The following is a 15,939-nucleotide window of genomic DNA, read 5'->3' on the forward strand; positions in this document are numbered from 1 at the left end:
TGAAATTTGGCAAGAAGCAATGTTTCATGACACAACCAATAGAAAAAATCAGAAAATTGTGAATTTGTAATGAAATCACACGAAAAAAAATTTTTTTTATTTGTTATTATACTGTCTATCTGCCCGTCCACCTGTTAAGACCTCTTTTTCTCAGGAACGGATTGACGTATCCACTTCAAATTTACGTCACATTCTAAGGTCTATGGTCCCTTGGCGGTCTAATAAACATTAACTTCTAAGTCTATGTAATCAAAAGACCCGGCCATTTATGCCACATATTTTGATACAAATTCACTCATCAAAACCTATAGGGCACTTTCCGTCGGTCTAGAATCATGAAATTTGGCAAGAAGCAAGGGTTCACTATAAAAGTAAAGGAAAAAATCCTAAAATTGTGAATCTGAAATATATCGCTGGAAAAAAAAATTGAAATGGCTCTGAGCGCTATGGGACTTAGCATCTGAGGTCATCAGTCCCCTACAACGTAGAACTACTTAAACCTAACTAACCTAAGGACATCACACACATCCATGCCCGAGGCAGGTTTCGAACCTGCAACCATAGGGGTCGCGTGGTTCCGGACTGAAGCGCCAAGAACCGCTCGGCCACAGCGGCCGGCTATCACAGGAAAAAAATTGTCATTTGCTAATCGTCCCTCTGTCTGACTCTCTGCCCTTCTGTCTGTTATCCGACTTCAAGCTTCAAATTAAAACAATAACGAAACTCCTGGAATCCCTGGGGCCGATATCTTGCGCGTATCAATGTTCATAATAGGCAATCTGGATTCGTTGACAATCTGGATTCTCGGAATAAACGAACTGTCTACACACATAGCTACGTCTGTATGGAACATTTAGTGCACAAGCCCTATTCACACCTCGCCAGTTCTTTTATGCAGACCGAAACACATTGTTTTCAGCTACGTATGGCTGTAGCAAGCAGATTCGCTGCTCTGTCCGTGTTAGTTTTCTGTCACATTACTGCTCTAACAACATTCTCCACTCTACAGTCATTAACTTTATGATTTTTTCTAAATATTACCTGTTTTGGTTTACTTCAGCAAACTTATATGGCCGGGCGGAGAGGCCGAACGGTTCTAGGCGCTTCATTCTGGAACCGCGAGACCGCTACGGTCGCAGGTTCGAATCCTGCCTCGGGCATGGATGTGTGTAATGTCCTTAGGTTAGTTAGGTTTAATTAGTTCTAAGTTCTAGGCGACTGATGACCTCAGAAGTTAAGTCGCATTGTGCTCAGAGCTTAGGTCGATGGTCCTCCCCAAAAACATCGTTATGGAGGTGGAAGGCTGCTCCAGACGTGCAGTACGTCACGGACGTAGACTGGTAGGAGCAGTATTATGCTATGGGAGACGTTCTCCTGCGCTTGATGGGACCAGTGGTGGTAATCGAGGACACGCTGACAGCTGCGAACCACCTACATCTCCTCATGCTTGATGTCTTCCCTTTCAGCCGTATGATTATCCGTGTGTCGGAGCCAGAACCGTGCTATAGTGGTTTGAGGAGCATTATAGCGAACTCACGTTGATATTCCGGCTACCAAATTCGTCTGATGTAAATCCTACCTGGGTCGCTATCGGACGTCATCATTGCGTACACGAATCAGCGGCCCATTATTTACGCGAATTACATGACCTCCACAAATGTACCAACAAACTGTCGTCTCTATGATACCCAAAATCAGTCATGTATATCGTTCCACAGACGGACAAACATGTTATTAAGCAGGTGGTCATAATGTTTTGGTTCAAATGGCTATAAGCACTATGGGACTTAACATCTGAGGTCATCAGTCCCCTAGACTTGGAACTACTTAAACCTAACTAACCTAAGGACATCACACACACCCATGCCCGAGATAGGATTCGAACCTGCGACCGTAGCAGCAGCGCGGCTCCGGACTGGAGCGCCTAGAACCGCACGACCACCGCGGCCGGCTGCTGTGTTGCTGATCTGAGCTCATTCGGTCCGGTGGGCCTGTTCAGTATCGAATCAACCTTCACTTGAGCTCACACATGTAAAATACGAGCGGAAGTTCTTTCTTCACGTCCAGTCTGCGCGTATAGAATTCGCTCTTAAGTGAACCCCACAGACAGTAATCTACCTTCAGCGCAGACGCACACCAAACTCGAACTCTTACCGGAATAGGCGTGATACCACGAATAATAAGGCTAATGAGCGAGGACACTACATCACTAGTGTGTCGTTTGAGGATTTGGGTCTAATAGGAGGCGTGTGAGGCTAGATGGGAGGCATGAGAGGGTAGTCCATGTAGTTGTGGTGACCACTGTGTCCGGATGGCATGCTGGTCAGCACATCTGCCTAGTCAGTAGGACACCCGGGTTCGAATGCTGCTCCAGGACAAATTTTGATGTTGCCCCATTGGTATAAATGAATGCCCACTGGCAGATAATGTCTTTAATTCCTCTGTGTCTGATTCATAGTGGTTGCAGGATCAAATTGGTGTGCTTTTGGGTATGTCTGAAAGAACAAACACCACATATATAATTAAGGCGATGATGGCCATTGGTCATTTCAGTGCTGATACACACAAAGATCGAAGTACCTGTATTACGGCAATTGGCGAGATGTTGCGAGTAACGAGGCTAGCGAGCAGAGGCACTCCATCAGTAGTGTGTGGTACACGCTGAGAGTTACGGCCTGACAAGAGGCATGCTAGGATAGTCCGCGCAGCTGTGGTGACCACTTTGTCCGAATGGTATAGTAACCAGTAGATCTGACAAGTAAGCACCAGATCCGGGCCCAAATCGTGGTCCGGCACAAATTTTCGTCTTGCCCCACTGATATGAATCAATATCCACCCGCAGCTGATATCTTTAATTCCTTTGTGTCTTCAAATGAAAATTGCTGTAAATGTTGCAGTACTAGAAAATAAAACTACTTCCTAACAGTCAGTAGAAGAAAACGCTGCTGAAATAGACTTGCTGGTGATAACATAAGAAAAAATTTACAAAAAGCTATAATACAAAAATAAATTCGGTTGGTGACTATCCCTGTAACCCTGAACTGGTAAAAATTTCTAAATAGGGGAACTCGGGATAGCGAGGCACAATGGGAAATTGCTCTTTTCTAGACTGGACAGTGTTGCAACGTGTTGTATGGGCATGTAACTATTTCTCCGAATGGAAGGGCAGTGAGGGCAGCCATTCTGATTTAGTTTGAAATGCGAGATCAAAGTGCATTGTTGTCCGTCACGTTACCGCTTGCGGTGTTCTAACGTTTGGTGAATTTCAACGCCAGGTAAGCTGTTAATTGTTAATTGTATACCCTAAAATGACACATTTCCTTAAAGTGTATGGCATTTGTTATACTTTAGTTATTTAATGCGTTTAAATACGTCAGTTATTACACTCCATAAAAGTAGTTAACCACGAAAGTGCTGTTGGGACGGAACGGGACGGGGCAGAATGGGATAGTGTCCCGTTCTGCCCCGTCATATTTTGATGCAAGTACAAAGGAAACCCAGCCTGGATGTTCGTGGATGCCAGACTCTGTGAACCAGCTATGTTCGCCGAACAAGTCAGCTTTCCAGATATCACCCGAAGGTGTCACTCCAATCCCAATAATCTGTCAAAATACTCGGCGGACTACAAGACGAAAAGGAAAAACCGTCTTATTAACAGATTCTCCTTATAAGAAGTAACTGCAGAATGCTGTCGCACGTAAAGTAGGCCTACAGAAAGGAGGAGGGTGCACAAATATGAACAATGTCAAGACAGAGACGTCAGGTGCAATGCAACTTAAGGCAAAAATATCAAACTGTACACCAAAAAAAAAAAAAAAGCCAAAACAGAGGACATCAAAGACCTTAAGAAAAATAAAAGGAAGAAGATGATGGAGAAGAAGGAATCAGAGAGAAGATGCTGCGTATCTCTATGTGGGGACTTGTACTCCGTTTCTAAAGAGTGCTGGGTCACATGCCAGAGTGGGCTCACAATTCATGTGCTGCCATAGACAGTGAAGATGAAGAGGAAATACTGATTTGTGACTATTGTCGAAAGGGCTAGTAGTTAGTGGTTTGGTGGTTATTAAGCATTGTACATTTTTCAGAATGACATTAAAATATTTTCTCATTTTGAAGAATGACTTTTTAATTGTTTAAATTACACATTCCTTAGTCTGAATTGCCTGTTATACAACATTTTGTCATAGTTTAATACGATATCCGTAATTCAAATTCAACGTTTATGCAACAATTTAACAAAAAATACCCTTATCCCATTCTGCCCCGTGGGTGGGGAGGAACGGGAAATATGCAAGACTTTCTTTGAAAAATTGTAAAAAACGCAAAATGTATCGTTTTAAGTGATTTTAAGATAAGGTACATTAGGTTACAGTACAAGGTGTCTTTCTATCACTTTAATAAGTGTTTCCTTGTGATCCCTTATTTTATAGAAATTGTTAAACATTAAGTATCCCGTTCCGCCCCGAGTTCTCCTACCTCGAAAGTTTCTGAATACTTGCAATTACAATAGCTTTTAAGAGAGAATGTTTTTCTAGTAGACCCTAGCCTGAAAAGGGGAAAGAAACTAAAACCTGAAGTCATTGATTCACCAATAATTTTTTTAGTGTTAACAGTGTAGAGTTTTACCAGATACAAAAGTTGTGGTAATCACAGAAAATAAGTAATGAGAGAGGACAGAGTTGATTTTAGGTAATTTACACAAAATTTATTCAAATTTTAAAAACTAAAATATCCTTTTTTTTTCGCTTCGCGCCAAGTGGTGTGTTTCAAGAAGTGATGATCGTACACACTCATTGTGTCTGCACCATTATTCAGAATGTAATTTTACTACTGAACGCAGTACCATTAGAAGAAAGCTACAAAGATCTCACAAAAATACTCTGTGTGCTACGCACTGTAATGAATGCCCTCCAAAAGAAACACTATTACCATTCCGAGGAAAAAATAAAATTACCAACTTATTTCGCAAAAAATGGTGAGGACATTGTCCACATATGCTGCTGTATGTACCTACAATGTGCGATACGTATTTCAAGAGATATGTCAGAAACAGTGAGACACGTGAAAAACTGACGCATAGTGCCTGACGTTTAAATTTATTACTTTGTTGCTACTAACTCCATTCCCAGCGTATTTTGCAGACATTATCCACATGTGGCGCTTAATGTTCCTATAAAATTATATCATTGTACAACACATAGTTCAGAAGACACGGCATCATAAACATTGACAAGGTCAGACGCTGCGTGGTAAGGGCGTGAATGATGATGAAGTCTCGTACTTCTTCACAGAGCATAGGGGAACGACGCGGGAGACCCGCGCCGCCTTACTAGGCAAGGTTCTAGTGGAGGTGGTTTGCCATTGCCTTCCTCCGACCGTAATGGGGATGAATGATGATGATAAAGAGGACACAACAACACCCAGTCATCTCGAGGCAGGAAAAATCCCTTACCCCGCCGGGAATCGAACCCGGGACCCCGTGCTCGGGAAGCGAGAACGCTGCCGCGAGACCACGAGCCGTAGACAAGGGAGTGATTGCACAGCTGTGAATAAACAATCGGGAAGCCCCTGGTTTCTCTGCTAGTTCATCTATAAAATACTGAATGTGAAAAATAAGTTAAATCTCTTTGTGTTACATCTGATGATAAGAAACACGATGTCGGTATGGCCTACAAAACTGAAGAAACTGTCACGGAATTCGTCAAAGAAACATATTCGCATTTTTAAAAAATCTACTTTTTTAGTGATGGCTATACAGACCAATATAAAAATTAATTTAATTTTATACATCTATGTCTGCGTCAAAACAATTTTTACGTCAGTGCTGAGTAGTTGCTTTTTGCAAATATCCACAGAAAAACTGAGTCTGATAGCCTAGCAAATTAGTTAAAATATTAACACGAAAGGAAAGTTTATGAAGGGCGCTACGAAATCAAACATTATCGTAGCCGGTTTGTTTCAATTTTATAATGTTAACATCACCAAAGTTAAGTTTTGTTTTATTTATGAAGAGTCTGCAATCCAGACGCGTTCTGGGTTTGCAGAATGTTTCGCAGGACTTCAAACACGTCCTGGAACCAGTTTCCATAACTTTAAGCCATTAAATTCTTTAGGGAACTTAGAAGGAAGATCAATGGAGATGTGGTGCCCACCTTGAAATATAATTTGAGTAACAAATTGGCATCCTTTACTAGTGAAGAAACTGAGATGCCATCAAGATATGTAGCTTGTGAATAATTCTGTCTGCGCCACTTTGGTATAATCACTGAATTAAACACAACAGAGCATGATGTTAACGTACAATTTACGCATCCCTTTGCGTGTTCGTCATCGTTCCTTTGGCGCAAAAGAGAGGTTCCGGTTCTTCAGGCGCTTCCTGTTGCTGAATCTCCTAAAATATCAACAGAAAGGATTTAGCAATTTTCACAGGAGTGTATGTGCTCCACTGAGGAAAAAAAGTTATGAACTACATCTACTCGTACATAGTGTTGCATAACAGCTGAATGAACTTAACCTTTTTAATACGGTCACTTTAGCCTGTTTCTTTTGTAAGTCCATTCACTTAAAATTGAAAAGTACACAAATTAAAATCCACCATCTGCTACAAAAGCAAAAAAACCTCAAAGGAACAATAACCTCATTAATTTCATTTTCCCAAGTGAGAATTATTTTGAAAAGAATGTAATTTTCGATGTACTGGTGTATAATGTTTTTACAAATACAAATATACAAATGTATATATATATTTTTTCCAGTGTTGACGACTTTACATAGGTATGAGATATTCTGTTATAATATTTGTGTTGTTGAATATACATCCACCAATGGTAACCAATTTCAAAAATGTTAGCGAGTGTCCGTTTGTACCATCACAATGTCATAAAAGACCAACTCCCAAATCTGGATATACCATAAAATAGAATCAGAGAGAGATAAAAGAATGCTGAAATTTATTGTGGTTACTTATCTTCACAGGGAGAACAAATAATACAAGTTTCGACCAAATCTGAGATACTGAATGAGCAAATGCTCTTTTCTGGTTCAACTGCCATGGAAAGACACAATAGTGAAACTTTATTACGGATTAAAACAATGTGCCCAACAGTGTTACGAACTCAGTCTTGGTGACAGTTTTTGTTTCCCTTAAAGTTTCACAAACTCTCTGTCAAATCTAGGACGAGGAACGCCAGGGATGTACTTGTAAAACTGTGTGGCAGGAAGGTGCAACATCGAATAAAAATGCAGCTTCTAAAAAGTTTCTAAGACAGCAAAGTATATTTTTTACTCCAAGCAAATTCTTCCGAATACGTAGCAGATCACATGTAATTAAGCCATAAAAATGCAGAAAAGCAAGTCAACCTGTACAAACACACATTCCCAGTCGATGTAGTTTCATATGAGCAACCAAAAGAAAATTAAAAATGCACATATTACGGTTTATATGCCAAAAATAGAAAATCAACAACGAATGTTGTTCAATATTTTTACAGAAATAAAGTGAGACCCACTGAAAACGATACACATGTATCGAATCATGTTTGGCAAAGAATATAAAAAAGAAATATATTGTGTTCACGGAAGATGCAGTTTACAAAAACGAAAATGTAATTCGCAAACTCTGAGAAAAAAAAAGTCAATAGAAGCTTCCAACTCCAGCAAGACAATTATTTGAAAAAAGTCTTTTAAGACAGTGGCGAATCGTAAACTGAAAAATTGATCATACGAATATAAAATGAAAACAGGCAGGAATCTCATTCTGGTGTCTTGTCTCGCAATCAGCAGTTACTCATCATCGAAGTAAAATCGTGTGATTTACGACAGAGAGCAAGTGTTCCTGTTGCAAGTTCGCTGCACGGTGACAAGATGATGCTTGCCCACATTGCGTGGACAGTGATGCTGCTCAACACCGAAGTAAAGGTACGTGATTTACGAGAGAGAGCAAGCGTCTTAGTTGCATGGCGGCGAGAAGATGGTCGTTGGCCACGTGGTCCAGGGGCAGTTCAGAGCGGCTGCGATCCGTCAGGAGCGGTGCAGGGGTCCCAGTCGTTTAGCTTGACAAGTCGCAAGCTCTCCTCCCATAGGCGGCGCGCCGATTCCGCGTTCCGCGCCCGTCGTGTGGGCGTCGCCTTCTTGCACCCACTGCAACAACACACACACAGGTAAAGTCCGTCTGGTCAGTCTTCACCTGTGTGCGGCGAGCAGGCTGGTGTTTGCTAACACAGACTGAAATATTATCGCATTCCGGTACTGCCCACATGACACGCCAGTCCTCCAGGGCTGCCGAGATGTCAAGCGTTACCAAACCTTTCCACCCATATTCCAATTCCTACTGAATGGACTTTCTAGAAAGCAAGTTAATACTGCATTGTTATCCAGTTCTGAGTGACATTTAAAATTTGAAGCCTCTAGATCACTGGGAAGCTAGTTTTAAAACAACTGCAAAATTTGTATTGAACAAGCACAAAGACAAGAAAGCGACCTAAGAAAAAGTGTTAAAATAATTTTAATTTCAGGCTATACAAAAACGGAAATTCTGCAATATTCCTTACGTATACGGTTCCACGGCCTCAAAACAATTGCATGAAATGTGTAATGTTGTAATAATACTCCATCAGACCTTTTTTTATATTTTATTTACCACTAGCGGTTGCGAGAAATGGCTCTTTCTCGAGCGGTACCTAGATATGAAACATCCTGGTAGATTAAAACCGTGTGGCGGACCGAGGCCCGAACTCAGGACCTTTGCCTTTTGGGGCAAGTGCTCTACCAACTGAGCTACCCAATGTATGCAGGAGAGCTTCTGTGAAGTTTGGAAGGTAGGAGACGAGGTACTCACGCAATTAAAGCTGTGAGGACGGGTCGTGAGTCGTGCTTGGGTAGCTCAGTTTGTAGAGCACTTGTCCGAGAGACGCAAAGGTCCAGAGCTTGAGTCCCGGTCCGTCTCACAGTTTCAATCAGACAGGAAGTTTCACATCAGCGCTCACTCTGCTGCAGAGTGAAAATTTCATTCTGGAAATATCACCGAGGCTGTTACTAAGCCAAGTCTCTGCTATAGCTTTTCTTCCAGGAGTGCTAGTTCTCCAAGGTGAGGAGAGGTCGTGAGTCGTGTTTGGGTAGTTCAGTTGGTAGAGCACTTGCCCGCAAAAGGCAAAGGCCCCGAGTTCGAGTTTCGGTCCGCTACACAGTTTTAATCTGTCAGGAGGTTTCATATCAGTGTACACACTGCAGCAGAGTGAAAATTTCATTCTGGTACCTAGACAAATCAAAAATCAAACTATTATCAGTACAGACACTTACACAAATTATATATAGGGTGATACAGCTGCCCCCCCCCCCTCCCCCCGATGTCTTTTTATGCAAACCACAATGTTATACCTGGTCTTCATAAACCATGTTCGAGATTTCCGCTTTCTTTCGCTCTCTACACCCAAACTGTTAATCCTACTGAAAATAGGAGGATTACCCAGAAAGTAATGCACCTATTTTTTTGCTACAACAATTCTTTATAGAACATAATGGGAATTACACACACGAAGGAATGGTGTTTTATCTACACACCCCAGTTTTGCACGTAATTTGCATTCTGTTCTATGGCCTTCCTCCAGCGTGAAACAAGGACGTGTTTGCCCTGTCGGTACCAATGCTTTTCCTGGTGGCGGAGCCAGTGCTTCACGGTGTGAGTCACCTCCTCATCGTCCTCAAAAGTCTTCCACAAATGGCATCCTTTAATGACCCAAACATCAGCTTGCTGCAACATGTCACGTGTGACACCCGTGGATGGTCTCCCTGACCGCTGCAAATCGTGGAGCTCCGCTGAAGCGCCCTCTGATGACCTCACCCTCCGTGCCCAGCGACTAACTGTACTTCTGTCGACAGCAGATGCTCCATATACTTCGCACAAGGGTTTGTGAATATTCCCGACAGTTTCTTTCCTTGCGGTGAAAAAAATTAATGACGGCACGTTGCTTGTATCGTGCATAACGTACAGACGCCATTTTGAAACTGTTCTGCAGCTACGCCACCTCTCGGAAGTGACGGACACTTGACGCGCTCACTCAGAAGAATTCAGATAATAGATATGTAACGTTTCGCAATCGTAGCATTGTTTACGGATGATAAAAAAAAATGCGGTACATTACTTTCTGGGCAACCCTCGTATGAACAGGACCATTAATTTTAATGTGGATCCGTTTTCGCTGGAAACCACGGTTCGCGAGTTATTCAAGAAAAACGTACAAGAGTGACCTTCAAACCTCCTCCCTCTCACTCATCCGTCACCAGCCATCATTTATAGTATGCTCTTCGTGGCACTCCTAACCGCTGCACAAAAGTTTCCGACTGCAGGAGCTATTCCCGATGTTCACCCTTTTTTGGCCTCTATTGATTGGGCTATTACGCCACCGGTATTTCGTTGACATTATTAATTTAAACGTGCCCGTGAGGGTAATGAAAGGAAAAGGACTTTTGGAAACGTTATGGTAACTGTAATTTCGTTGGCAATTCCATCCAAACTCAACTCTTAAAAGTACAGTAGTTTCGTAGTAAGAATGCTTGGCGAATACAATGTTGTAATTGTTTCTTGTATACTGTTAAGGTTCACAAAACTGTTAGGTAAAATTTACACAAATGTCAATTTTACAGTTTGTATGTGCTCAACTAAGCCGTTGGCGTCATAAGACCAGGTAGTGAAGACCAAAAAATGTCGAATATGGAAAATAAATCGCGCCATTGTAAATTTTTTACAATGGCAGAAGGAAGTACCAGGAACAACATACTAGAAATCCTGACTGGTGGAGGGGCTGTGTGTGGGAGTGGGGCTGTGTTTGAAGGTCTCTTTTGTACGTTTTTCTTGAATAAACCGATAACTACGGTCTCTAGCGTAAACATAGTCCTGTTCAAAATTTAATTGCATTAAATTTCCTACAAAAACATCCTGTTCATTTTTTCCGTAGGACTAATAGTTCGCTTGTACGGAGCGAGAGAAGATGGAAATATCGCACGTAGGTTATGAAGTTGCATAAAATGACATCGGCAGGAGCAGCTGCATCATCCTGTATAGTATAAATGCGCACTATTTAGTTCAAATGGCTCTGAGCACTATGGGACTTAACATCTATGGTCATCAGTCCCCTAGACCTTAGAACTACTTAAATCTAACAAACCTAAGGACATCACACAACACCCAGACATCACGAGGCAGAGAAAATCCCTGACCCCTTCGGGAATCGAACCAGGGAACCCGGGCGTGGGAAGCGAGAACGCTACTGCACGACCACGAGATGCGGGCACACGGTTTAGTCGCAGACATAATTTTTACTTACGTTATAAGATCTTAAATGTTATTTTTGATTACGAATTACTTTTTGTCATATTTGTGCATGATATTAAAATATCTATTTACATGCTATACACATGGTTTGGTATTAAATTTATATCTTTGACAAGAATCGATTTATAGCGTATGTGACACAAAGTACTGTCTTTCGTTCTTAATTATCTATGACCAACAAGAATTTTGTCAAAACTTTCAACACTTTTTTCATTTTTAAGTTGTTTTTGTTAGTTTGTAACATTGTTTGGATTTCTTGCCAAATGTATGTAAAGTTTTGTTTTCTCTAAGCTGTTCATGTAGGTTCGTTTTTTTGATTTTATGGAGAATAGAAAGATTAATGTTTATGTGTACTATAGGTTATCGATTTCCTCGAAAATGGCTTGTGTTGTTTCGGGGAGGACACCAGACAGCGAGGTCATCGGTCTCATCGAAGTAGGAAAGGACGGAGAAGGAAGTCGACCGTGTCGTTTCAAAGCAAGCATCCCGGCATTTGCCTGGAGCGATTTAGGGAAATCACGGAAAACCTAAATCAAGCTGGCCGGACGCGGGATTGAACCGTGGTCCTCCCGAATGCGAGTGCAGTGTGCTAGCCACTGAGCCACCTCGCTCGGTCCTCGAAAAGGCATACTAAATTTGGAGAGGTTGTTTTTCGTTTTTATTTATAAGTTCTTTATATCTTGCAGTAAATTTTGGTCCTGTTTGTCTGTTCTATAACATGTCACAGTCGCTGTACTTAGTTTTACATATTCCTGATTGGTAGTATTTTTGAGGTTTGTCTGTTCTGTATATTCTGTTCATTCCTAGTTTATTATCTGTACAAAAGTTAATTTTAACATGTTTTCTGGGTGCTCACGCTTTTAGTCCAGCAGTGTATGTAAACGAAATGATCGAGGGAGCGGGAACCTTTTCAGTGTTATTGGTGAAGTATGAGCACCTCAGTTGGGCGCTGTGGATCCACTTAGAAAAAAGCCTCTCGCAGTCTTATTTGTAAAAGCAGTTCATGTAAACACTTTCTTCTACTTGTTCAGTGCATGCCAATGAAATTGTTTGGTACCGTACCTGTAGTAGAGTCCGCTTTCATTGCTGATGCTCTCTTCGACGGCGCAGTATATGGTGGTCTGAGCGCCCTGCTTCGGTGATTTCAGGTAGAGGCGGCCCAGTTTGCCAAAGATCCAGCTAAGGCCCGGGAAAAACGAGTCGTCTAAATGGCGGCCTAGTTCGGTCGCGATAACACCAGGGTGCAGGCTGTATGTCGTTACGCCGCTACCTGTACAGACAATATCACACACAGCCACTATCTGAAAATCTTATTCCCTGGTCGGTACACCGTGTACTTTGAAACAAAGAAAAGACAGAAGTTTGTCACCACCACTGGTGAATGACTAGTAGCATCTCTTGCTCAAATCGACGAACGTGTTATGTCTTTCAACGCTAAGATGTTAGTGAATGTATAGATTTGCAATTTAAAGCAAATTTTAGATGAAATTAGATAAACTTCTTTGAAATGGAACAACAAAATTTTATGAACTGATGCTTTTGAGTTTAATCTTTCAGTACTTACACACAGCACGCTGTGGCATAAGAGTATATAATATCATAGAGAAAATCATAAAAACGTCCGCCATGCATATATGTCCAAATCCAGAATAACATAGACACTACACAAGAGTTCCATACCGCTCCAGAGGTTTATAGATTTTGAGCAATTTTAGCTATTTTTCAACTCCATTGGTACTTGTACAGTATCAATATTGCTCATCTCTGTAGAGGTACAGCAAAGGGGGCAGTATCCCGTATTTTTCCTTTGTGAAGCATCGTCTAGAATCGGCGTTCAGTATTTCAGATATTTCCCCCTGCTGTCTGTTTCCGCCAGTGCCGTCCGCAAGGATCTGAACTTAATGGACTTATTAAACTAATGCCTGACAAGAAAAGTGAAACACCCAAAAGACATGGTCGGATCTCAATGTAACTTCGTACATGTACACAGCAGCGGCGGGTACGTAAATGATACAGAGTTGCAATTCTATGCGACAAGTAGAATGCCCAAAAGAGTGTTTCAGAGTTTTTTGCGTTTAGTATTGTTGCCAGGTGTTGTGTACATAGTTCCGCGTAGTCAGTGCGTACACAACTTTCCCACTAGAGCGCGCCCCGCTAAGCACAACAGCGCAGGCGCGGCGCTCGTCCGTCTCCGCACTACGAGATGGCGCTGCCTTAGAGACGGACCAAATTCTGCTTCCGCCGATCCGCGTATTAATATGTAACGCAGCCAATGAGATTGCTGCTAACGTAGACCCTCTGCTCCTCGCGGATCACACCCGCGCAGTGCTACATGAACGCGCGAGGTATTATAACGAGTGTACAGACCTCCGATTTGTCAGTCTGCATTTGTCTGCATTAGTCTGTACGCGTCTGCATTAGTCTGTACCAGTCTATAGTCAAGTTTCAGTCTGCGCCTAATAAGATTATCATATTCCTGTACATAGCCATGAAGGTAAATGAATAGACACTTTCTCAAGTATTAGAGATACGTGAGAATAAGATTAACAAACCAAGACCAAAGGAACTTCAGATTGTCAATTGTAAACAGCATCCAGAATCAAGTTAAGTAATTTGTATGCTTTTTATTATTTTAATAAATGTGTGTGAAAATGAATCAAGTTCTGTTTAAAGTTGGTCACCGTCAATCTGCTACTCTAAGTGTGCAAGTGGCATTTCTATCGTCTGACCTAACGGCAGAAGATAAACACGCCACGATAAGACCACGAGACATATTGCTGACACTCGCCTACTTCGTTAGAGCGACAAGTCAAATAATCTGATGGTGTGTGTCTTACAGTACGCACACCACACCAGGTCTAGTAGATACACGCAGTCCAGTCACATTAATGAGACCACTGTCGATGTTCGACGTCAACGTCCAGTAACCACTCACAGACGGCAGGTGGCAGCACTAGCAGTGGAGGGCACATAAAGCGTTTCGTGGGGATGGGTAAAACAGTGCAGTCGTTGCCGTAATGCGGAAATGGAGCGATATATCCGACATCCAAAAGGGTACGATCATTGGCTTTCGAGCCAAGGGTGGAAGCATTTCCGAAACGGCTAAATATGTTAATTGTTCGTTTACCGACGCTGTTAAAGCATATCATGCATTGAAAAACAGCGCTATCCAAAACCGGCCCCACGGCAACTGTGGTGCACCAGGGGCCATGGATGACAGGGGTGAACGAACCCTGCGGAGATGTGTACGGGTGAATAAATGTCTAACTGATGAGCAACTGACTGCTGACTAGGGAATGCCCCCATCCCACCCCCCTCAGATTTAGTTATAGGTTGGCACAGTGGATAGGCCTTGAAAAACTGAACACAGATCAATCGGGAAAACAGGAAGAAGTTGTGTGGAACTATGAAAAAAATAAGCAAAATATACAAACTGAGGAGTCCATGCGCAAGACAGGCAACATCAAGGATAATCTGAGCTCACGGGCGCTGTGGTCCCGTGGTTAGCGTGAGCAGCTGCCGAGCGGAATGTCCTTGGTTCTAGTCTTCCCTCGCGTGAAAAGTTTACTTTCTTCATTTTCGCAAAGGTATGATCTGTCCGTTCGTTCATGACGTCTCTGTTCACTGTAATAAGTTTAGTGTCTGTGTTTTGCTACCGCACCGCAAATCCGTGCGATTAGTAGACGAAAGGACGTGCCTCTCCAATGGGAACCGAAAACATTTGATCGCAAGGTCATAGGTCATCCGATTCCTCCACAGGAAAACACATCTGATATATTCTATACGACACTGGTGACGGCATGTGCGTCACATGCCAGGAATATCTTGTTGACCCACCTAACTTGTACACTTGGCGATTAGGTAAAAAGATTTTTCTACTTTGCCAGAGTTAGATTTTCTTGTTGATGTGATAATCACTCCCAAAAAAAGTGATGAAAACGTGAGAGTTTGTCACATAAACTGCAAAAAATGAATGCAACAGTTTCACAGTCGCACAGTTTTCCCTGTGCTCTGTGAAAACACATGTTTTTCGCGTTTTCAAAATTTACGTTTGTAGACCGTCAAATCCTGCATATGTGCAAGCAAATCTGAACATGTCCTGGAATTCTGGGGAGTGAAGTTGATTATACAAAAAATTAAACTTTTCATTCGAGGGCAGACTTGAACCAAGGATTTCTCATTCCGCAACTGCTCACGCTAACCACGAGACCACGGCGCTCCTCAGCGTACACTCTCCTTAATATTTCATATATTTCGCATGGACTACTCAGTTTGTATATTTTGCTTATTTTTTCATAGTTCCACACAACTTCTTCCTGTTTTCTCGAGTGATCTGTGTTCAGTTTTTCAAGGCCTATTCGCTGTGCCAACTTATAACTAAATCTGAGGGGGGTGCGATGGGGAGGTTCCCTAGTGAGATGAACCAGGGGGCCACAAACGACGTCTCCCCAATGACCGTTCAGCGACCGTTGCTGCGAGTGGGTCTCTACAGCAGCTGTCTGGCTCATGCACCCGGGGTGACTGCTCATCATCGGCGACGAAAGCTGGAATTTATACATCAGCACCGCAACTGGGCATCCACTGAGTGGTGACATGTGTCCTTTTCAGAT

The 15,939-nt window shown here is 42.3% G+C and overlaps 1 protein-coding gene across 7 annotated transcripts in view; it reads right to left on the minus strand.

Moving 5' to 3' along the window:
- Positions 1-6,784: 6,784 nt before the first annotated feature.
- Positions 6,785-15,939, minus strand: part of LOC126299404 (retinol dehydrogenase 13-like) — an 86,747-nt gene continuing 77,592 nt past the window's right edge. For 6 of the 7 annotated variants that reach the window (XM_049991287.1, XM_049991288.1, XM_049991289.1 and 3 more), the window contains 2 exons: positions 12,392-12,599; positions 6,787-8,139 (listed from right to left, as the gene is read on the minus strand). In XM_049991287.1, coding sequence (XP_049847244.1) covers positions 8,001-8,139; positions 12,392-12,599 — 347 coding nt within the window. In that variant the 3' untranslated portion in view covers positions 6,787-8,000. Of the gene's footprint in view, positions 8,140-12,391; positions 12,600-15,939 lie in introns of all 7 variants that reach the window. The other variant, XM_049991290.1, reaches the window with a different exon arrangement.

The sequence above is a fragment of the Schistocerca gregaria genome, chromosome X (genome assembly GCF_023897955.1).
Source record: "Schistocerca gregaria isolate iqSchGreg1 chromosome X, iqSchGreg1.2, whole genome shotgun sequence".
NCBI lineage: Eukaryota > Metazoa > Arthropoda > Insecta > Orthoptera > Acrididae > Schistocerca > Schistocerca gregaria.